General features: G+C 44.0%; 1 protein-coding gene across 3 annotated transcripts in view; it reads right to left on the reverse strand.

The window, feature by feature from the left end:
* Positions 1–16847, reverse strand: part of LOC111217502 (cAMP-specific 3',5'-cyclic phosphodiesterase 4A-like) — a 37652-nt gene extending 20805 nt beyond the window's left edge. For 2 of the 3 annotated variants that reach the window (XM_022739399.1, XM_022739401.1), the window contains exon 1: positions 16552–16847. In XM_022739399.1, coding sequence (XP_022595120.1) covers positions 16552–16847 — 296 coding nt within the window. The remainder of the gene's footprint in view (positions 1–16551) is intronic. The other variant, XM_022739400.1, reaches the window with a different exon arrangement.
* Between the last annotated feature and the right edge of the window lie 7453 nt (positions 16848–24300).

Consider the following 24300-nt stretch of genomic DNA (forward strand, 5'->3'; position numbering starts at 1 on the left):
AAAAAAAAAAAACTCCCAGTCAACCCCTCTCCTCCTCCTCCTCCTCCTCCTCCCCCTTTTCTTCATTCTCTTCAGTTCACTAAGTTAATGATTAACCTGCCTGTGTCCATCACCCTCTCTCCCCACGATACACACACACACGCACACACACACACACACACACACACACACACACACACAATCCGTACGCTCAGCCTCAGTGGAGAATGACAGTTATTTCCTGCCCCCGCTTCCTCCTCTGCCAAGCAAGCACAGATGCTTATTTCCACGTGCAATTTCACCCCCCCCCCCCCCCTCCCCCCCCCACTACACCACCCACCCATGAGCTGTGCCTCACCCAGGCATTTAGCACCTGGCTGATTGCTACCAGTGTGGGGGTGGCATTGAGGGGAGTTGAAGGGAAGAGGAGTGGGGACTTGCAAATTGGGAAAAGGGTGCTACTTTTATAGGCTGACCGTATAATCACAGCTGTACTCTATTGCTGCAGTTGAATCATCTATTGAGCACATTAAGGCTGTTTTATTGTGAGGCGCTCTCAGGCTGGGGTATGCTTTTAGGGCAACATGCCCGTAAATGACACATCTCGAATGACATGTCCAGAGAAGGCTTGCCATCTCTGCTTGCCTCAGCTTGCTCCTCTGTGCCTCTCAGGCAATGACAAGAGAGAGGGAAAGACGGAGGCACGCTCAAGTCTCTGCTTCCATTTTAATGTCGACATTTACAGTACAGTGCACAAGAAGCAGGAGCCAGTGATGTGCAGAGCGGTTCTTTTCAGTGTCTCGAATCAATGGAATCAGTTCATTAGAAAGATTCGTTCAAAAGAATCGTTCAGTGTTGACCGGAGCTCGGCGTACTCCTGCTCACTGAGCTGAAACACAGCCAAACGGTGTATATTCCTCATGATCCCTCCGGCACCGGAAGTGGTGTCCCTTTGACACACATGCCAGAAACTATGTGTATACTTCTTGATATTTAAAAAAGTTTCCTCACTGAATATCTGAGATAAACGCTGGTCTTTAAAGGTGTTTTAACTGATCTACAGGCCGGGCCCGATCCCAGCTGTTTGAGCCGCTGGCGGTCTCATTACAGCTGCAGCAGCACCAGCGAGTCTCCACTCTCTCCTCTCATACAGGCCAGCCTAACGTATTGAGCAAGTGTTTATCTGGGAAGTCTATTAAAACAACGGGGAACTTGAAGGTGTGCGTTTGTGTTCATGTGGGGCTACTGATTGTCTTGTGCTAACTCCTGGCGATGTCAGCCGTTAGCTTGGCGAAACGAATGTCCTCCATGTGAGTGTATCCCTGTGAACGCATCAGTGACTTGTATCCTTGCATGTTTGCCCGCAACTGACTGAGAGCTCAAGTGAACTGATAAATGAACGGACTGGTTCAGGAAGTGATTCAGTTCAGTTTGTTCACTCAAAAGATTCGTTCGTAAAGGACCTGAGACTAGCGGAGGCTCTGTAGGGGAAGTGCTGGCGCCATGCCGCATGGGCAAAGTGAGGGCATCTGGCCACTGGAGCTGCACAGAGCCAGGATGAGCATAAAGCAATAACACACATGAGGAGGAGGACATACAAGGCAGGACACGGGAGCAGGAATAAACAGCTGAGACGTGTCTGTCAGTAGCCACACAGTGAAATCTGATAATTTCATGAAATCAACTGACAATCAACCAATTTAACGTAATTAGATAAAATTCCTAGTTATCAAAGCCACAGCCATGTCAGAACTTATAATCATGTATTCAAGCTTCGTGACTTCTTGTGACCTGGCAGCTGAATGCTCATTAAACTCATCAAATTATGTGCGTTAAGAAACATCATTATCTTATTAGCATACTTCCCAGCACACATTGTATTGGCGTTAGCGCTCTCCAGAAGGCCTTTCTTTATCCACTTCGAATACAGTTGCGTGATAGATGCTTGTTATGAGTCTTTTCATGCATGTATCTCAGATGAGTCAGATATTTTCTCAGATAAAAATGAAAATAATGCTAACCCTGACGAAAATTCAAATCCACTTCAGCCCCTACCCCCACGTTCTCAGTTTATAAGTCACCAGAGCGGCAGGGAGAGCCACGTTTCAGTGTTAATACTGGACTGAATCTGACTATGCACAATATGTGCATGGAATATGACAACATTGAGTCCATCATCACTGAAAGGACTAATGCGACTGGAGAGCAAATCTGATTTGAAACTCTTGTTAAAATGACTGAACAGCTGTTTTTAATAGCTTAGGTTTATCTTTAGTTGAGGAGTCTTACATTAATAACTACTAATGAGCAAACAGAACACACAACTCCTGCACCTGCAAGTCTGGTCATTCATATTTTTAGGTCGAAATAATATTTTCACAGTCCCTGACCTCCCTCAGCCCTGCCCCGTCTCCACTGCCCCTCCCCTGTTTGCCCCCCCCCCCCCAACTGTCCGCTCCAGGCACAGCTTCTCCCACCCATCCAGCTCTCAGCTGCGCTATGGTCAGATCACAGAGCCGGAGATTACAGCAGATTATCCTGCCCACAGGATCACCGACCCGGCTCCGGGCGGCCGAACACAGAGAGCCGGCCACAGCCTCTAAAAGTGCAGAACACATGCCTTTCAGGAGGAACGTGGAGGGATTTGCTGCAATCACACACCTGGCAAATGCCACAGGAAAGGGATTTATTTTATGGGCTACACTAGACAGGATAATCAGCCTTTATTCCGCACAGCAACAGGCCCCTCCACGTTGTGGAAGGACAGCCCTCTTAATCTATTAATGCACTGCACAAAATAAATTCTGCCCGGATTGAGTGGTTCACATTAGACACACAAAGCTCTCAGCGCGCTGTTCTCTTTTCACCTGAGGAAGTTGGCCTCTGTTGTTGCTGTGTGGTTTATTTGACGCTCTGTATTCTTCGCTCTACATCGCCATCAGCAGATCTCTGAACTCACAGGTGTGTCTCCCTCAGGTGGAGAGAGACCGGCTCACTCTGTCACGGCTGTGTCTGCTTCACAGGTTGCTCCACTTTCAACTGTGTTTAGATGCAACTTTGCGACGTGGCCTATGTGTAAATGCAACAGTGCAGTGTAGTCAGAAACTGGTAGGACAATCTGGGTCTGTACTCCAGAACATTGGATTTGATTTGAAACTAAAAATGCTGAGCTCTTATATCAACATTGACAGATGAATGTCACAGGCACATCATAATCAAATTTTACAGGAAGTAAATCATCATGTTAAAATAAATAGCCACCATATTTCATATTTGGTTGCAGTCTTAACATTTACACACTTGGTATCTTCCCTGGCGATGCTCTGCCAGGCCTGAAACTGCAGCCATCTTCCAATTTTTGCTTATTTTGTGGCCCTTTTGCCTTCAGTCTGGTTTTCAGGAAGTGAAACACATGCTCAGTTGGACTAAGGTCAGATGACTGACTTGGCCAGTCCAGAATATTTCACTTGTTAGCCATAAAAAACCAATTTGGTTGGTATGTTTAGGATCATTTTTCTACTGTTGTGTCCTGTGTGAAAAGGGTTACAAGTGCTCACCCAGAACAACCGCTGAGACCCATAAGGCTGGAGGTCACCACTTTAACCAAATACTGTAGTTACTGTCTCGGAGTAAAGGAATACTCATAGAAACTATTCTCTTTTTCTTCATATCTGTCCTAACTGCGCTGCATCTCTGATACAACTTCTGCAGCATAAATTAAAAACAGGGGGCAACAAGGTCAGCACAGCTCCACCGGATGATTGTATTCTATTATTTCTCTTTGTTTTTTTTGGTTTTTTTTGTCCATCTGTATTCCTACCAGTGTCTCTCTCATTCTGTCTCCTTTCTCTGGTCACATACAAAATGACTAATTACAACTGAGTGGCAGAAACCCATATTTCTCCTACATCTTCTTCCTCTCTTCACTCTTCATCCTTCTTTCTCCACGGTGCTTCCTATCCTTTTATATGCAAATCCCCCTCTGTGACCCCCCCCGGGGGGGCGTTTAGTGTGAAAGGTAAGTATTTAAGAATCGTGACTCCCAACACCCAGCTCTTTTCACAACTCATCCGATTCCCAAATATCAGGGGAGGAAGCGGAGGAAGTGTTTGTTTTACGAGCATTGTTCCTCTCAAAACGCGCCTTGTAGATTTGTGTTACGGGAGCTCCGCGGTATTTCTCCTCCTCTCTGCTGTTGTGGAGACTGAGGCTGGGCTAAACAGATGGATCAGCTGACATAAAGAACCATCCTGAGAGATGACAGATGGAGAGACGTGTTCACTCGGTGCTCTGTTTAGTTTCCTGCCACTCGCATCCAGTTAAATTAGGAGTTGAGAGACGAACTCCTCGGCGTGGAAACTGTTCTGCAGCAGCAAGAGCAATAAAATGATATTGATTTGCTTTTGATGTTTAATGGAGTTTCTCAGAGGGGAGATGCTAGCAATGGGGGGTGCGATGGAAAGACGGAATGGGGGTGTAGATAAAAGCGGCATCCAGCTGAATTCTGCTTAATGACATAGATTTTAATTGCACTGACCAGCATTCCTAGAAAGTGGAAGACTGCTCTTACAAAACCCAATTAGTGCAGAGATGATGAGAAAAGAAATGGGCTGAGAGATGCTGGGAATGCGATGGAGCTGGACTGTGTACAGTATAGATATCACTGGCGTCTGTACTATAGCACCAAATCCATAAACCTCCCTCCCCATGCTTAGGTGCCACCCCCCCCCCCCCCAAACAAGCCCACACAAGGAGGGGTATTTTTAGCGCATCAGCCTATCTCTGAGATGGAGTGCGTAACTCCCTCTCTGCAGGCTGGGGCTGCTGGGCCTCTTTTATTTTAATCCAGACTGGAGAGAGATGAAGACAGAGAGAGAGGGGGAGAGAGAGAGAGAGAGAGAGAGAGACGCACGAAGAAGAGAGAGTGAGTGAGAAAGAGAGAGAGAGAGAGAGAGAGAGAGAGAGAGAGAGAGAGAGAGAGAGAGAGTGAGTCATCCAGAGCTACCTTTGTGTCACTGTGGCTCTGTTCCTCCTCACCATCTCACTATCTATCTCCCTCCATCTTTTTCTCCATCTGTCTTTTCCTTCAGTCTGCCACTCTTGGCTTATGTACAAGTCTATCTATCTATCTATCTATCTATCTATCTATCTATCTATCTATCTATCTACTGTGTTTTCTTGGTCTGAAAAGCTCCATATCCCTTCTGTAATTTCAAATTATGTCATATTTAATCATATCTGCAAGTGAAATGCGAACTAATAAGCAGTCTTGGCATCCAGTTCGTCATGCCTATTCCCCTGCACAAAGACGGCTGGCTGCGTATTACCCTGGAATGATAGATAATTACTGATATAATGTGGTAGAAAAACAAACGCTGGGCAGGATGCACAGCAGAGTGAGGAAGCGTACAAGGTTGATTTGAACACGCAGTGAAATGGTCCATTTAGCCTGATGCTCTGAAATGTCCACTAATGTTTTCATGGCGTGGCTGAACAAAAAGAGGGCACCGATGATTCGCTTCGCTCCTGTTAGTTTCTGCTGTATTGTCACTCGTGCTCGACCCCACGGTGGTGCTGTAAGTAGCTGGTTTAAAAAAAAAAGTAATCCAGTCGAAAACAAGCTCCAGATGACGAATACAACTAGGAGAACTAGAGATACGTGCAATAAGTGACATGAAGCCAGTGAAACAAGCTGAGAACAGTGACATATTATCGCCTTCAAAAGTTGATGATGCAAACATGTCACCTGTAAGTCACTCTCCTTTCAGCTGTTTGGGAAACATCTGACTCTTGATTTGCAAAACGCTCCATTACGTTCCAACTACAACAAAATATGTCGCTGGTCCAGAGCGACACATACAAGCATTTTCTGATCTGACGCTGCCATCAACAGGATGACATGGTGGCATCAAGAATAAACTGTTTTCTGACCTTACAGCACTAAGGTTCAGGCACAAAAACGACGTGTGTAGGGAAAGATCACATTGTTCTTGTGGTTACAATAGTAACTACACGGTTAATGTCAGGGGGTAACAGTGGTCATGGTTAAAAGAAACCAACATCACAAACTGTTCGAAAAAATGTTCAAGTCGGACATATTGGTTGACCCATACATCCTCTGCCGTCGCCTCCCTCTGTGGACTTTGTGGAAAAGTACAACTGCTTTAAATGTGTCTGTATTTGGCAACACTTAGCCTACTATGATGCTTAATGTGCATTTATATCCTTAAAGATTAGACCCTAAAAAGATGAATACCATCCTCTCTTTTGCAAAATCAAAAGCTCAGAATTTCATGTTTAGGCAAATTACATCCCTGGAGATAAAATATACCATAAATTTAACAAGGACAATTAGCAAAATGGTACTCCAATTATAGCGCTGTTATAATAGGCATTAATCACGTTAGTGAGAGAACAATAAGAAAATCAGTGTGATTATCCTAGATAGCAGCTCAATACCATTAGTGAGGAAAAGGCAGAATTGTTTGTGTGGATTAATTTGTGCTGTTTCTGACCTGGAGGCCACTGCCTCGCAGCAGGGGGCTGTGAATGCAACATGTTTTTTTTCTGATGAGTCAATCTGTCTGTCATTTTTATTCTGATGTCATTCACGGCACTCTCGTCCTTCAAATTCCCCGTTTTTGTGAAGCACGAGCACTGTCATTTTAGATGTCAAAAATGTTCCCTAATTCAGAGGCGTCCTGTCTGTCTCCTCTTCTCCTCACATCACGCCACGCCAGCAGCATCTGTCTGACTGATTTCTGTCACTGTAGTGACTAAAAGTCACCTGTCCTGTCTGCTCACCTATTCCGCTCAAGCAGAGAAGCTCTGCTCCGACCTGCTGCCTTTCTTTTTCTGATGAATGTGTTCTGTGACGAGTCCTAAAAGTGCAGATATGATGTTGTTAATGTTAAATTCCCTGCTACTGGGAGCAGTGACAGGAGATGAATAGCAGATACCAAGTGCCCCCTAACTTGATGGTATAATGAAGACGCTGTGATTGGGTAATGAGGCCTCAGCACCGTGGAAGGAAACCCCAGTCGGAGTCTAGCAGATCATTCCGAAGCGCCACAGTAAGGGCTGTGAGAATCAGCAGTATGTCCAGACAGAATGCACGTCTCCCACTCTGCATGTCCCCAGACACTTTCCGTCTCACAAAAGCGTTCGCGCGAGCACATGCTCACGCACACACGTTCAGCCACAATAGCTGTGCCAGTACTGTCCTCTGTCTGCCTTTCACAGATCAGGATTCAACAAAAGCCATGCACGAGCTGTGTGCGCGCGCTGCGGTTAACTATCACTTTTCCACTGGCAGCAACAGACGGGCCTCACATGCGTAACATGGAAACTGCTGGAAATCCAGGAAGCAGAAAAGGGGGCGGGGGGGGGGGGGGTGTTCATGATGATTTCAAGCCAGTGGACGGAACTTCGTGCCGGCACAATTTTATGGTGACAAATGCTTTACCATCATGATGAACACATCTTTAGGAGATGTGCCATGCCCTGTGGGGTGCAAAATGAGGACATTACACACACACACACACACACACACACACACACACACACACACACACACACACACACACACACACACACACACACACATTTAAAAGCATGTAAACACACATTAACACACTGATGCACAAGAAAATGTTCTTACATGGACTCTGTCTAGCACGCAGCAGCAGCCACACTCAATATCTTTCTTATACATATTGCAACACAGAATGGAAACTGAAATAAAGCTCAATAAAACACTGGGAGCTGAGGCTGGTTTGGTTTAATCTCATTACAGTGAGAGCCCGAGGCTTCTCTCCCCCTATTTATAGCACCCTAAGAGAGAGAGGAGGGCCAGCGTTCATGTACACAACATCACTGGCCCGTGCACTCGCGGACGTGAGTGGCAAGGGACTCGACCAATCACAGACAGGTCTTGCATCAAATTTGATGTGACAAAATACACAATTGCCAGTGATCTGTGAAGACAACCGCCCTCGTTGTGTGTTCTCCAGACACATGCCCGCGTTCTCATTTGCCACGTTTACCTTCTGTTCCTCTCCGCTCTCCTTATCTTCACACCTTCTCCCCGGTGTCGGCTTCCCTCGTTCCACCTGTTTGATGCAAAGGAACGGGCTCAGGGGTTGTCTTATATTAAAGCAGGCTGCGTCTGTGTGCAGGGGAGCACCCACTTCTTTTTCTTCCTCTTCTGCTGCTGCTGTTGCCGCTGCTGCAATTAAAGCAGAATCTTTTTTTCACCGGTATCTTCTGGAGCTTTGACTGAGTGTGAGGATGAAAATGTGTAGAGTTGATCGAGCTGATTTTGGCTACTTTCCAGTTTGTGATTCTCAACTACGCTGATGCAAACACACATGAGGATGAGGTATCCTTGCTCAGGGACACTTTGAAACTTTTACTGGGCACTGACGGTGCTGTGGATTGCACCAGAAGCCTTTCAAGTTCTTCCCAAATAAAATGCCAGCAACAAAAATGAGACGCTCAGGGGAGAAAAGCTGCACAGAGTAAGAAAAGACTCAACTCTGATTTTCTTTAAGGAAAACTCTCACAACAATACCCTGAGTCCACACAAGTAATCACACAATAACCGCCTTGATACACACACAGAAAGAGAGAGAGAGAGAGAGCCCAGACTAAAGCCTCACTGTTGTTAATTACTTTGCCTTTGTTGGGGGTAAAATAAACCCCCCAGCCTTCATCAGCATCATTAGAAATCTCATCCAGTCAGAGTTTTAATGGAGGATGTTACTGAAAGACTCCTGCTGTGGGCCTGGCCCAAGAAAAAAATACACATGCAATCTTCAAAAACAGCCAGATCTCAAACTGAAAAGTAGAGCATCAAGTGAAAATACCACCCTGAACCCTCGGGCCATGTTTTTTTCCCCCCTCTCTGCCCTCCAACAGCCTGAATGCTGAGTGTTAATGTGCGAACATGAACATGACCTACAAGAAATGGGCTCACTGCTCTGACAAGACAGGTTACGCTCACACTCTGATGTAGAAGAGGTCAGTAGCCGCAACAGAGGAAACAGAGGTGTGCATCAGCCTGTATACAACACCTTCAGTCGGCTATAAATCATAAGCTGCTTCATGCATTATGTAAAACTCTCAAGTGCTCCTGCAAACCTTGTTGCAGCTGCACAGATTGCCAGTTTTATTATGTATATATATATATATATATATTCCTCACACAAACCTATTGCATCTGTTTTATTTTGGCGGGTCTCTGAATCATTCAGTTTCGGTGGCATAAATAATTATTTTCGACAGGAAGCAACACATGCAGTGCCTTCCTGAGCACAAGCCCCAGCTGGCATCCACATATCACCAGCAACATAGAGCAAAAATATACTGTAGTGTGCACACATGTACTGTACCATGCACTGCACGTGTTATTGTTTCATATCAATAGGCAGCAATACACATTCAACACATGCCCTCATTGTGACATATATTTTTGAAAACGGAAGACTTTAAATTAAGAGAAAAATTGAATTATAACAAATGGAAGTGAAAATCTCCTATCTCAGGAGTAGTTGAAAAATGACATGCTCCTCTATCGGCTGAGAAAATTGGATTATTTCAAAACTGCTCAGTCGTGAAAGTAAAAACAAGCCTGCTGCTGTTCGTTTCTGAGCACTGTGGAGTGCATTTACTCACGTGGTGTACTTAAGCACGGTTTTGAGGTAGTTGTACTTTAATTTATGCTACTTTATACATCTACTCCAGTTTAGATGAAAGGGAAATAAAAAGCATAAAATAATTTCATAAAATATAATGTATTGTTATTAAACTGTCCATGAATACATAAAACATTAATTCATCAGTAATAATAATAATATATAATAGTGTAACACTCACAGGAGCCATTTTTACACATTAAGTACTTTCACTTTTACAATACTTACATACTTGTACTTACTGAAGTATTTTTACATTGTGGTATTGGTACTTTTACTGAAGTTAAGGTTTGGAAGAATTCCTCCATCGCTGCATACGACATCCATAATTTCCATCCAACAACAGCCCAAATGACAATTAACATTTGCTGGCTGATTTGGTTTTCTGCTTTCCAAATTAGCACACTATGAAATATTTAGTGGCACATTCAGCGAGCTGTTGTGCTGTTGTTGTTTCCAATAGCAGGCCGAATGTTATTTGCTGTTGTTTGCATCATTTTTCCAATCAAGCTCACACAACAACAGCAGAGCTGAGTCAGACCATGAATGGGCAACAACAAACCATTTCCTGTTAAATTTCTGTCTCAGGCATACTTTATTTCTGTCAACACTGTCTCAGCACAAAGTGATGTCGGGGCGACATATGAAGAGTATTGAATGGAAGGACTGAACAAAGCCTTTGCATCATATTTGCTGGGACTGTACAGTAAAGTCTTGTGACACGGTAAACCATCTGTCCTTCTTCTCTAAACAGGACTGACACTCTTTACTCATCCAGGGAAGGTGACAGTGCGCCAGTCATTTTGGGTAAGGACACTGTCCCGGGGCAGGAGGTCTGGAAGTGATACCTCAGATGAGACACTGGCACTTGAACTCTTCATCTGTGTCTGTCCGTGCCAAGTGTGGTCTCCAGGTGCACTCATCCTTTTCAGCTCTGATTTGCTGTGAGTCTTTGATTTGAACTAGACTCTCTGTGCGCTCCCCTGACGCCCCTCACATTAGTCTGACATGGTGCTCTGCTCGACAGGTGTGTGCTGTTTGTTCTCTCGGTTCCACTGTCTGTCTGTGTGTGTGTGTGTGTGTGTGTGTGTGTGTGTGTGTGTGTGTGTGTGTGTGTGTGTGTGCGCACGCGAGCGTGCGTGCTGCACTGGCACACAGCTGACAGAGGGTTTGTCATTCTCAGTCATTTCAGGCAGTTCTGCGCCCAAGACAGCAGCCTAAAGCACATTTCAGCAGGGTCGCCCCCTCCGTGGCGTCACTCTGTGCCGCAGCATCAGAGACCGCTGGCTGTTTCTGAATTGTGGTGGACGTGGTATCCCTGTTCACACGTCTACCTTGGAAGGAAATCTCCCACAGAACAAGCATCATATTACAGTTTCCCCTCAAGCAGAGCTGTTTGCTGAGAGGTGAAAGCCTACCACTTATTTTGAAATTGAATGTGCTGCACATTTTGACATTTAAATTCTCCTGAGTCTCAGCAATGAAGACCCTTTTCTTGGTTTGAAGTGGGCGACTTGATTACACTAAAAAGGATTTTTTTCCTTTTAGTCCCTCTTAGAGCCTATGGGCTCAAAGCATTAAATACTATTTCTAGTACTAAAAAGCTTTATTTTTGTGTCAGACAAAAGGAAATCCGAGGAAAAGTTCATCCTGAATGGTTTTTAGCATGTATTTTCATCTCTCGGCATAATTATTAACTGTTTTTTCCCTCAAATAGACTGCTCTTTGATGCGCAGGCCTGTTTCAAACTCCCTCTTTAATGGCAGCTGATTGCGAGCCATATGATGAAGGTGTTTGTGTCTGCTCTGCCCTTGAAGTCTGTGATATTTCAAGAAACAGCTAGAGCAAGAAGACTGAAAAAAATACATCCGTGTAAAATACCTTTAAGGAGAAGGCTATAGGAAGAGACGAGGCACTGCGCACTGTCAGTGGTGGGCAGTTCATTCCACCACTGGGGATACTAAGGTTTGAGATTCAGATATGGCTTCGAGGGGGGAAAAGACTCTGCAAGCAGTTGATGATCTCAGTGGACAAGAGAGGGAGAGTGGGATGAAAATGATAGATTTATGACAGAGAAGCTGTGTGTTAATGCCGCTGTAAGCAAGAACAAGGCTATCACAGACAATCTCAGAAGCTACAGGGAACCAGCAAGACAGGCCACACAATAGGGAGACAAAGCAGAGAACAGAAATAGAGATGGAATCAATAGTCCCCATTTACACCGGGGTGAAATGAAGCGCTGAGAGAATAGAGGATCAAAAAGAGAGAAATGCAGCAATCAGACTGTATTTTTTATGGACAAAAGAGTGATTCAAACAATATTATTAGATAAGAAAAAAATGCTCAGTATGAGGCTTATCATAATCAAAATCGACATCCTGAGAGAGGCAGAGGGAACATAATGAAATGTGGCAGAAAGCTCCATGAAGGCTACTGTATTTAATGGACATGAACATGACATGGAAGGAGAATGAGAATGGAGATGGATGTTGTTGTTGCAGAAAAAAATGTGAGCAGACTAGTTGCATCAATCAGGAAGATATTTGAGGGTAACAGGTGGACTTGTTTGCAACTTGGTTTTTTGATGGCATGGCTCACTTTGTTTGCTCGTGCTGGGATTCTTGCCCATCCACACTTGTCAACAGAAAAAAACAAAACAAAAAAAACAAAACAAAAAAAAAAATCAGTGTGAAATTAATTAAAATGCAGAGATGCCAAGGTTTCCAGACAATTCACGGGGCAAACTGACTGTGCTAAATGTGGTTAGCAGTGGCCTCAGTATCTGAGGAACCTGTGAGGGAACTACTGAGTCCTCCAGTGAGACAAATTGATGAGCTGAGAACAAACACAAAAAGGTGCCTTGGACGAGAGCCGCATACATTCCCTTCGAGCGTGCAACCTGTTTGGTGTCACTGCTAAAAGATCTCAGAGGGATTTTTTACCTGAGGTCTCTGGGATCCGCCTGAGCCAACCAAAAGTGAGCGCCGTTCCAGTGCATGAACTGCCTCCAGATACTAATTAGTGCTGAGAGAAGAGAGAAAGCACCGTGTATTCACAGAAGAGCACAATCTGTAGCTTAAACAGATGGTTCCACTACACAAATGAGATAAGAGGTCTATTACTTAACGCTATTAAGACACATTTGTTGGGATAATTCCTGAATACACTCTGCATGAGACTTTTTGTTTCTGGAGTGTAGGAATGTAAATGTATGATCAACAACAAAATACAGCTGTTGTGGTAATTAACTGGAGCTGTACCTCATTATGAACTAAATTATTATGGCAGCCGGCCAGTCAGGCAGGAAGAAAGAGAAGCTTACAAATCAACACTGGATCCCAGCGTGGGGAGAGAAAAAAAGGTGTAAAGTATGCATGAGGTGGTAGGTGAGGGAGGGAGAGAGAGAGGGAGGGAAGCTTCGGTTAGAAAAATTGTTGCTGAGGACTGAACAGGAAACTGGCTCTGCGCTGTGATTAAACTCGGCAGACTTCACTTCTTCAGCAGCGGAACATTAATATTCACTTATTCACCTTATAAACACACAAGCCATAATGCATATCCAGTGGGATCTGCCACACACTGGCAACTTATGCAGTCAAGCCCATCGAGTGCCTGTAGGCTTTGCCTTTTTTGGGTAAATGAAATCTATTCTACGAATGCACAAAACATGTAACCATAGCAACAGAATTGCGGGAAGAGCTGTTACTCGTTCGGTGTCAGTCATTCATTTTCGTGTTGGAACTTCCCAGAGCGTATTGGGCATGGGACCTGATGACTGATACGCTCGTATTAGCATCCTCTGACAAAAAAGACGGTCGAACAAAAGACACCGGGGGTGGGAAGAGGAGGCAGACTGACACTCTTTGGGGGGAAGCTGATTGCCACTAAGACTGCCATTTTGTGGGATACAACACAGAGACAGAAATAGACAAGTGAAAACAGACGCAGACAATGATTCTCCAAACAATTATGCAGAACAACACCCAGAATCCCTCTTGTACGCCACCCATCCCTGGATTGGTGACTGTTGGGAGTGCTTCATTTTCAAAAGCAGCTGTATCAATTACAGTAACATGGCACGATCTGTTTTTCTCTGAACCTTGTTCGAAAACAATTTCAGCAGCAGCTCTCGGGCTGATTGATCTTTAAAACCTCCAGATGAGGTCTTTACCCACTCTTCGGTGATTGAACGGCCTGCTTCCCTGAGACACTAAGGTCATCTGCTGCATTGATCAGCGCCAAACCAATCAAAGACCAATGACTCTTTCCAGTCTCCAACAACAAAGTCACTTCATGTTCCCTAGCTAATAAATGTCATCTTACAGTATTTGTCATTATAATGCCAAAATCGTGTTTGTACGAAGCTGAAAATGTTAATAAATAAACCTCAGCAGGAGAATAGCAAGCCTCAATTTTTGCTTAAAACCATTGTTTGTTGAGTGAATCGATCCTAACATTGTCAATATGAACAGGATTTAGGGTGCAACTCCTGGCTCTCGCATGTTTTTTGACATATTTTCGATATTTACACACAGACGTCGAGTGCATGTAAATAAAAACATTCAGCAGTAGTGAGAGCAGATGTCATCGGAGCTGCCTTCCATAGGCCGGACTAAATGCAAGTTATCCTTGAGCTAAAGACTCAGAGCTGCTGGATCCGCATAGATGTTCATAAAGCTTGATAAATCGAGATGAGATGCGGCGTCCAGCTCGAAGCGTCCTCTATTCAGACACGAGAGGCCGAACATACAGTGGCTGTAATATGTGAAAAGAATGAAAATAATATCAACACACTGGAAATCCCTCAGGTCTCCCACTGATATGAAGACAGATAAAACAAGGCCTATTGCTATCCATATGGGCTATAGGTCAGACACTAACCTGTGCACAGCCCACTCATGAATACCTCCACACAGACACACACACAGACACACACACACACACACACACACAGTGTGTGCAGCATTTCAGCACTACTCATGACACACAACATTCATCTACCAGCCTCCATTCCTCCATGCACCCTCCTTCCTGATCAGTGTGTAGCACAAACACCCACAGATAGTACACATCACCTCACGGATGTGCTAAGGCACAGACACACACATGAACACACACACACACACACACACACACACACACACACACACACACAGTTGGAGCCAGCTTGTCGGAATCAGATTACCTCTCTCTCTCTCTCTCTCTCTCTCTCTCTCTCTCTCTCTCCCTCCCTCTCTGCCCTCTCATGGTTTGCCGCCCACAGAAGGAGAAGGGCAGGCAGAGTCAGTCCCAATGCACTAAAGATTGGACTGCCTCAGTGTGTGTCCTGGGGACTAAAATACAAATCAGCCCTTCCTCCAGTCAGCTGGAATTGGCCCTTCTCCCAGGGGCCTGCCAGGAAGGCCGTCTGTGGCATTGGAAGAAAAAAAATGAAAGAAAGATGACAAACAATAACGGGAGAAATAAAAAAGGACCCCAACAGTCCTTTGTGAGACCCGCCACACTCAAGTGTTATTACTCTAATAATCACCTTGTTTAATGTGTTACTCATGTGGAGGGAGCACATTGGGGCTTCATCAGTGACTGGGAGAAGGTGAGGGGGATAATAAGGGAGACCAACGTGGTAATTCTTCCACTTGCAAGAACGTCTGGGGGTTTCAGTCCACATAAAGGACAGAGTGGAAGATAGAGCAAACTGGAAACATTTACTGTTTTAACATTCTTTCACAGAAACGGGGATAGTCCCGCCCCTTTTAAATACAAAAGTGAGTCAGATTAAGAGCCAACCTCACTCCTACCCATGTTGTACATGCTTAACTTTTTAGATATTCTCTAAAATGTGCCCTGCTATACAGAGAAGAAGCTGTTTAACAATAAAAACACATCCAGGTGCTGCAGTCGGTGTCTTGATAAATGGAGCAATTGTTGTGTAAGGACAAACTTATCATATCAGAATTTTACTGTTCCATGACTCATTTGATTATCTGCCTTTAATCCAATCTGCTTGATAAACATGCATCATGTAATTTGATTTAATTGCTGGTAGAGTTGTTGGCTGATGGAGTTTTGAAGCATCATGTAATTCTTTGTCTCCAGTGTCTGTCAATGTCCGCTCCCTAATGCGGTGAATTTTTCAACTGTCATGTCTGATCAGAGCAGCCGTGGTGTGCCAGTTAGAAACTATCTGTGTGACACTCCTGCACACATAGGTCCAGGTAGCACTTCATAACTTTGTCACATCTAATTTAGAGCAGGGGGAGAGTCTCTTTTCACCTCATTCACCACACCTTGGAGGTCAGAGGTCAGGATGAGCTACTCTTGGAGTCAAGAGACTCCCAGCCTGGCTGGAGGACACTTGAGCAAAGTGAAACCTAAACAGAGACATAAACTTTTGGTGCTTGGCGCACTGGGTCCCAGACCTCCCTCTGCAAACAAGCTGATAAAGGCCTGGACTGGAGCGCGCGCACGGTGGCAAATATCTCAGTCCTGCACGCATGGACGCACCCACTAGACCTTTGGTGCCATTAAACCTACTATGGCTCGTTTCTCCTATCGACCACATGTAACATGCGGACGCTCTTAAAAATGTTACTGGTATTTACAGATGCTGCTCCTGCGTTTCGAGTGGGCGGTCTGGTTTGCGCTTCATACCCATCTGACACAGTCTATCCAAAGACGCATAACGCATCAGCATCGAAAACCCACGCGTCCCGCCTCCCGATAGAAAGCGCCTCACATCAGTTAACCCTTCAGGCACACTGCGTTATTACGCACTCATTAAAATGCCCCCACCCCCTCCCGTTTACGCATATGCCTTGTGGGCTGTCATGGGCTATTATTGGGATGTTTGGAATGCACACCTCTCTCTCTCGCCTACCGTTTATTCCCGACGCAATTTCCGATGGATGTGTTTGTGGTCCCGTGGAAAGAGGATGGCCAGGACATCCGAGACTTTTTCAGTCCTGGTCTGTCGCTCGTATCCACGGCGTCGGAGCGCTCAATGTGCCGGTGGTGATGTCGGTCGGTGTCGGAGTACCCCCGGTGTTTGATTTTAATCGGGGTCCGGGGTTGTCTCCAGAGATGCTGCGGAGGCTTCAGAGTCGCCTGTCCTTCCCGGGGAACCGGGAGCGACAGAGACAGGCTCTTCTTCGAGCATGGTGGTGGTTCCATCATAGTGCAAAAAATTAAGATCCCTTTTTAACTTATTGATTAGATAATATGGCTGTATTCTTTTATTTCAAGCACAAAAGCAAAACGGTTCATGTCCCTCTCTGCCACTTGATCTCTGAGCGAACAAATCAAAGTGACCAAGTCCAACACAGCCCAGATCTGAAGCTTGTTTTCTGAATAACATCAAAAACTGTCACAGTGCTAATCTGACAAATCATCCAAGAATGATTAATCTCATTGTTTTCAGTGGTGATCAGTTTGAATTCAGCCCAGAATCTCCGCTCTGCCCTGATCCTCACCAGTCCTGGGTTTAGGTGACGAGACACCGGTCCTGCTGCTTCTCCTGAAGTTTGACGCCTCGTCGCCCATGGCGCACAGCCGGATGACTGTATTTATTTTACAGAATTTATTGCTTTTTATCAGCCACTTATTGCAGAGACACACAGACGTGCAGACACACGGCGCTGGCTTTTCTGTCTGTGTGTGTATGTGTGCTGTGGTATTATTGCTGCCCTTATGTTTTTCAGCTGAGCTGAATTTTCCAATCAATTTCCATAAAAGTACTCAAATCTATCACGGTTCGTGTAGAGCTACGGCGTCTCTGCGGGCGCACACACCGCTGAAGTCTCCAGTAATTCCTCCATGGAGATGTTTGATCCAATCATTTCAGTAAGATGTTAAACTGGACTCAGTAACCATCCCTCTTCAGTAAATCAGGATAGTCTGAAGAATGGTTGGATATGTCCAAAAAACACAAGCGATCCTTTGTTCTTTGCTGTCCAGACTTCTCTTCTTCAGGGTTGTTTTGTCAGAATGCATCACTAAAAGACACAAACTGATAATTACGGAGATTCAGTCATCCTGCTCAGTGTGGGCCATTATCTTCCCATCCTCATATTTGCTGGAGTTCGACGACAAACATTGGCTTCACCACCACCACCACCTCTCTCTCTCCCTCTCACACACACACTCTGTCTCTCTCTCTCTCTCTCTCTCTCTCTCTTCCTCTCTCTCTCTCCCTCTCTCTCTCTCTCTCTCTCGGTGAGTCCAGTCTCTCTATGTGGTGGTTGGTTGGTTGGGTGGTTGTTCTCTTCAGTAATTTGTCAGCACTGGAGGCTTTTGAACCTCTTACGCGCTCATCCATCATGTTTTTTCCCCCCGTACATTTCCTTGGCAGAAAACAAACACAACAAATTGCTTAAACGATGTCAGCTGGGCAGAGAGGTTCATAACAGGCATGACACCTAAAAACACCACTGTTCATCATTTTACCTATTTGTAGCTGAACACTGTCACTTTGACTTACAGAGGCCAAGCCTGAGGAGTACTAGCTACTACATTTTCCACATTGGAGCCCTCTGGAGTGACTACACCTTCCTCCCCATTGCGCCCCAGCATCCAATGCGGTATTTTTGTAGAAGGGGAACAAAAGTAAAAAATTATCCTGTTGCTCATGAGCGCTGCAGAGGGGAAGCGCATTGTTGGGTTAAAGGTCTTATTCCCACCAGGGGCCACCACAGCTAAAGGTACTGTTAACACTTCGGATGACAGCATGTGACTGGTGACATTCATGACAATGTGCTGACAGTGTTCAGTGTTCTGCTGTGCATTTTAAATGATGTAGAAATCAGATGTCACTTTTGGTCAGTTGGTAGCCTACTGGATAGTTCAGCTTTGCAGGCGCTGGCTGCTTTGAACAGGGATAGAAGACACATGCTATTATTATTAGCACATTCGTAATTACTTGAAATCTACAACAAAGATATAACATTGGCAAAAAAAAGATAAGACTAAAGATGATGCTCGCTCACCAAGTGATGGGTTAATATCAAGATGCAGAAGTTGATTTCTTCACCAGAGCATAAGGCAAGTACTCTATGTTAGCTTTGCCTTTTCACGTTTAAATAATCTTTAAATAAGCGGAAATTAAAATGTACCATAATAGATTCTACTGTTCGTTTTCAATTTTACACATTCACACCATTTAGCTGCAGTCAAACACTCAGCGTCGGGGGCTGCCTTCATTAAATTAAGCTTGTTCTTGATTGCAGGTGTCAAACACCTGGGTCAGACTGTAATCAAGGTGCAGCTGCGGTCTAGGCAGCGTGTAGTTCAATGACATTAAGGAGTTTGCAGGTGTGTTAACCTTTACACTGGAGGGCTTTGTAGCTGAATGTGACTCGGTTGTGATGAGTACGAGCGTGTTCTCCTGAATCATTTCCCCAGCTTTAGATGGAAAGCAATAGCTCCTCAAAAGCAGGAGTTTAAAAAAAAAAAAATGCTATTGCTTGAAGCGATTCAGACACTGAGAAAAGATGCCTCTCAGACATTTCCTGGTGGTGATGCAGCCCACCAGGAAGCAACACGCTGGCTGAACTCATTACAGCCTCATCCTCTGCTGACCTGGAAGCGCCTTCAGGTTTCCCTGAAAAGAGCTGGAGGAGGCTGCTGGGAAACAGGACATCTGGGCTGCTTTGCATTTTGCTACCAGTGACCCTGACACAGATAGGGAGCTAAAAAAAATAGAGCGACTGATGTTTTGATGTACTGTAAACTTCTCAGAGTTGCTGCTGCTGCTGCTCTTCTTCCCCTGTCAGCAACCCTGGATACTTTCAGGAGTGATGCTCTGAATAATATAAATAGTGGTGCTGATAGTTAAAAATTGCTGAGTGGAACATCTTGGTGCCAACATACTCTGATGCTCAAAAACTATTGCTAGACACACATATTATAAGTGCTATGCATGAGGTATGACAAGCAAGGAAGCAAGGAGTGTTACAGCAAACGGAATAAAAAAAAAAAGAGATGGTGCTCCAGATTGTAATAACTTTAATAAAGCCATAGAACCGCTTCAGTCCCACTCACAGACTCCATCCAATGCTGACTGGCTGAACTACAGCGCGGGAAGTTCCACCCTCAGGCCTCACACCTAAGGCCAGTTGAGCTTATTAGCCAGAGGCCACCAGAGACAAGTGGCCAGTGTGCGCCGTACGTATCGTACTGCACTGTAGAGGGGAAAAGGCTGTACTGGAGAAGCAGTGGTGCCACTAAGAATGAACTAAAAGTCCAATTTTTCCACGGGGTCCTCTGAAAGCATTCCCTCACTTCTCTGTAGCGGTGGTGCCTCTGCTCTGATAGATTGGAACAGAAGGGAAGGATGTGACCAGAAAGAAATGGAGGACAGATCGAGCAAATATCTATGAACACTAATGAATAGGAAAAATAAGTATATATATATATATATATATATATATATATATATCACATTTTCTACCCCCTCCTCCCAAAAATGTCAAAATATTCCCTGTATTCTGACAAGAAATCAACACCTTCATCCAAACCCTCACATATCTAGTGGTTTTTTGGATAAACAAGTGCAGTAACCATAAAGAGACTTGTGGTCAAAACCACTAAATCAACTATTTGGTTTTCTGTAGCCTCACAGCGCAGTGAGCGCAGTTAGAGACTGTTAGTCTGGTTTCTATCTATACTCTAATTACTGGCTTTAGAAATAGACTGTTGTTTCCCTCTTGTCCACATGCTTTTTCACTCTTTTCCTTTCTGCCTCAGCCTCAATTAAATCATTATTTCATCCTGTGCTTAGGTCGGGCTGAGGAAAAAACATACTGCTGTTGCCTTTTCTGTGTGATGTGTCTGATGTAAAGAAATATTGCTTTGAGCTATGATTTTAAACTTCAAAGTAAAAGGGCTACATTAGCGCTACATTGAATAGCTAAGTGACAATGTGAACATGTAGCTTTAGTTGAATATCATCGTCACCGGATCATAAATGAAGTACCACCAAGGTAATCTGCTTTAGCCTGGTTCTGGCAGTGACCAACAACTCTTGCCTCAAGGACTTAAAAGTATTCAAATCATCACGATCATAAAATACTTTCCTCAATCATGTAGAGTGATTTAAAGTGATGTATCTTTAGGGAAGAACAGCAGCATTATAAAATGGAGATGAGCTGCAAAAGCTTGGCAGAGGTACATGCAGTAGCTCTGCAGTAATTCAGGTTCAACAGAAAAGCATTAATCATTTTGTCTGTGTCTTTAAAAGCCAGGGTAGGCCTAATTTTAGAAGTGTTTTCTCAGCTGAGCAGAAAAAAAAGTGAAATTGAACTTGCTTTTTTGTTTGTTGCAGTCTTTAAAAATGGGTTAAATATGGCAAGCTGAAAATGTCAAGTCGTTGAGGGTCTTGTTGCTGACTTATGCAAATTTATTGAAGAGGGAGTCGGAGAATCTCGATGTTGACGTGTATGTCTGAAGTGCAGTCTGCGTGTCTGGATTTGTTATAGCTTTGAGGAATATCTGAGGACGACATGCAGGTTGAACACAATCAGAAACCTTAACTGTGGGTTTCCTCTCAACAGGAATGACAAATTGAATCATACAGCAAGCATCTCTGCAGGGTTCACACTCTTACATTTGCACGTAATTTACATCCTACTGAGCTTAAAAATGAAAAGAGTATAATGCGCCCATTGACCCTGAATTACTTACAAAATGACATAATGTTTTGCTTGCATATGCACATGTCTTCAGCCTAGCTTATAGTTTTAATACCATCGTCATATGAGGTCTGATGTTATTCTAGTCTTACTTTGTGTCCCTGCTACCACACAGAATAAATCTGCAAATGAAACCTAACTTTGAAATATTTTTTTCTCTCAGGGCAGCTGTGCTAAACTTCATTCAACACTGTCTCCTTGAGAGAAAATTGTCAGTTGTAGTAAGTGTCCTTAGAAAATGAACAGGACAAAATGAAAAAGCTGCCTGTAGCTGGATGTGGAAAGAATGTGTCGAAATAACTGTATTTTCCCATTTGAAGGTGATGAAATAATGAAAAAACACTGCTGAATTAAAAGGCTGTTTTGAGTTTAGAAAAAAAAAAAAGCTAAATGAGCAGCTCCAGGCTGCAGAATCACAGATTAGAGTATTGTTTCTCTGGGAAACACCTCGGCCTTTAGAATAAAAATAAGCTCTTCAGGTGAGTTGAATTGCCCTGTACGGATTTCATCTCTGAAGAACAATTTCAGCTCAGTTAAACATCTGATTCAGTAGCTTCATTAGGAAATGAATGAGCACACAGACTCAGAGTCCTTCTTCTTGATTCTTGCATGCTAACAAAAGAGACGTGCTTTTATTTCATCTCAAAAACCTTTACCAAATATAAAGGAATGTGCCCACACAGAAAGCTGTATTCGACTTTTATTAAAAGCGCAGGCTTTTAGTCACATGACCTTCATCTAGGCACAAAACCTTGACCAAGAGATGGTATAAAATTTAAAAAAAACATGCAGACCTTGAATGTAAGCCGGGTAAGATTTTTCTGTAAAAACATTTTTATCCCACTGCTTGTGCAAGAAATTTCAAATACTTCAGTAACATCCGCAGCAGCATCTAACTCTACTAATATCTGAATATAAAATAACATTGAGAGGGAACTGAAATGCTCATAGGCTCTTTTCCTGTCGTGGTGACATAGAAAAGGGACAGAGACAGACCATTGTGTATTTTTTTAATATTCTATCCCAAATTATTATTTTCTTTAAAAAGGCAATGAAAGGGGGATGAAGTGGATGACGAAATGACCACGGACCACAGTGCGGACTGGAGTGCTCCATTGTGGTGAGGAAAAAAAACGTTCCTCTTGCTTGAGTCAGCGGCACACTTCATTTAGTGAGCATCTGATTTATTATGACCAACATCACCAAATGGCTCTCCACGTTATACATTCATATTGTGAAGAATAATTGAAATGCCAAGCAGTCTTACTTACTCAGTACAGTATATGTGGATGATGGTTGTGCAGGCCTGTGTGTAATGCATTTGTGTGTATGGGAGAGTGTGTGTATATATATATATATATATATATATATATATGCAGAAATGTAATCTTAAACTGAACTTTGAAGAATTTCTCCATTACAGCTAAGAACCAATCACAGAGGGCGGTGAACTCTGCATGTCCAGCAGAAAGCCCATCAGCAGCCTGTCTGGCCTCTGACTCACACTGAGTCTACACATCGGGCATCAGGGAATGCTGGGAAATGGATCCACTTTCTGCCAGTGGAGGGCCATGAAATATTAACCCACACGTCTTCCCTGACAGTGAGCAATAGTCGTGCAGCTAATGTGCACATGTGTGTTTACACGAATGCAGGACAATGAAAAGTAACTGGGACGTGCTAGGACGTGGGTGTTTGTGTGAGAAAGGAAGAGAGGGTGAGATACAGGCATGTCCAGACGTGGTTGAGCTGCAGTGATATGTAACACTGTTTCAGCAGGCTATCAGGTCATTTATATTAAGTGTTAAAAGGACTCTTGAAATAACTTCAGCTTGTCTTTTTCTGTGGAGGTGCAGCGGGTGGGGGAGGACTGTCCTCCTGTCCGTGCTGTGCGCACAGAGACTCATAGACTCATGCTGAATCAAAGCTAATGCTGGAGTTAAACTGCAGAAAATCCTCCACACACTGAACAACATGAAAAAAAAAACCAGCCCAATCATTCAGAAGTGACTGTGGGAGATGTGCTCACAAGCAGCAGAGCGAGCCGCCACTTTTCACCTCATTTTCACTCAAGTATTTTCTTGTTTCTCTCTCCAAACCAAACCCATCTCGCTGAAAGGCCCATCCAGCTGAGGGCAGAGGAGGAGTCAGATGGGAAAGGATGCAATGTTGCATCAGGGAGGCGAGGCAGTGTTTCACTTTAGGGACAAGCTGAAGGACTAGTGAGACCTCAAATGACGTGATAACTAGATTTCTGAGCTTCTAAAACTTCTGCTAATGACATTGTGGAGCTATAATGGCAACTGGAGAAGGGAATCAAGTGTCATAATGACCTCAAGGTTGCGCTTTTGCTCCACGTGTACTCTTGATATGCACTTTCATGAAATGCAGTCAAGGTGAAACATAGAGAACCGTGGAACTTCATAGACTACCAGGAAAAACAGTGCAAATTAAGCCTTAAAGGACTAGTCGGTGCATTTTATAACCACATTAATTATGCATATATTCAATTATCTAATTTATAGCATTGTTTGTTTAAAACTGGCCACAATAAACCTTCAACGGGAAACATCAATAACTTGCATTTTGTCATTGTCGGGTGTCAACCGTATCAAAACACTGGTCATTTGGGTAATGAATTTGGGAGTGGTAGGAGGTTGTAGTCCTGTGTTTTGAATTTGGTGGTAGGCACTACGCAGGGCTACACTTTGGTTTACACTTAGATCACAGATTGTGCCTTTAAAAGACATGCTGTTCCTCATATTGGGGAGCATAAAAATTCTGAGTTTGTTTAGTTGTTGCCCTCAGCCAGAGAAAGAACTGTTCAGAGATAAAGTGTCTTTGCAATATCTCATTATTCAGTTGTGATCATGTAGGAGACAAGTTGCAGCAAAGGAAATAAGAGAAATGAGAGCTCCGCTTGATAAAAGTGCAGGTTATTA

This window comes from Seriola dumerili, unplaced genomic scaffold, assembly GCF_002260705.1.
Source record: "Seriola dumerili isolate Sdu_G_001 unplaced genomic scaffold, Sdu_1.0 BDQW01000044.1, whole genome shotgun sequence".
In the NCBI taxonomy this organism is placed as follows: domain Eukaryota; kingdom Metazoa; phylum Chordata; class Actinopteri; order Carangiformes; family Carangidae; genus Seriola; species Seriola dumerili.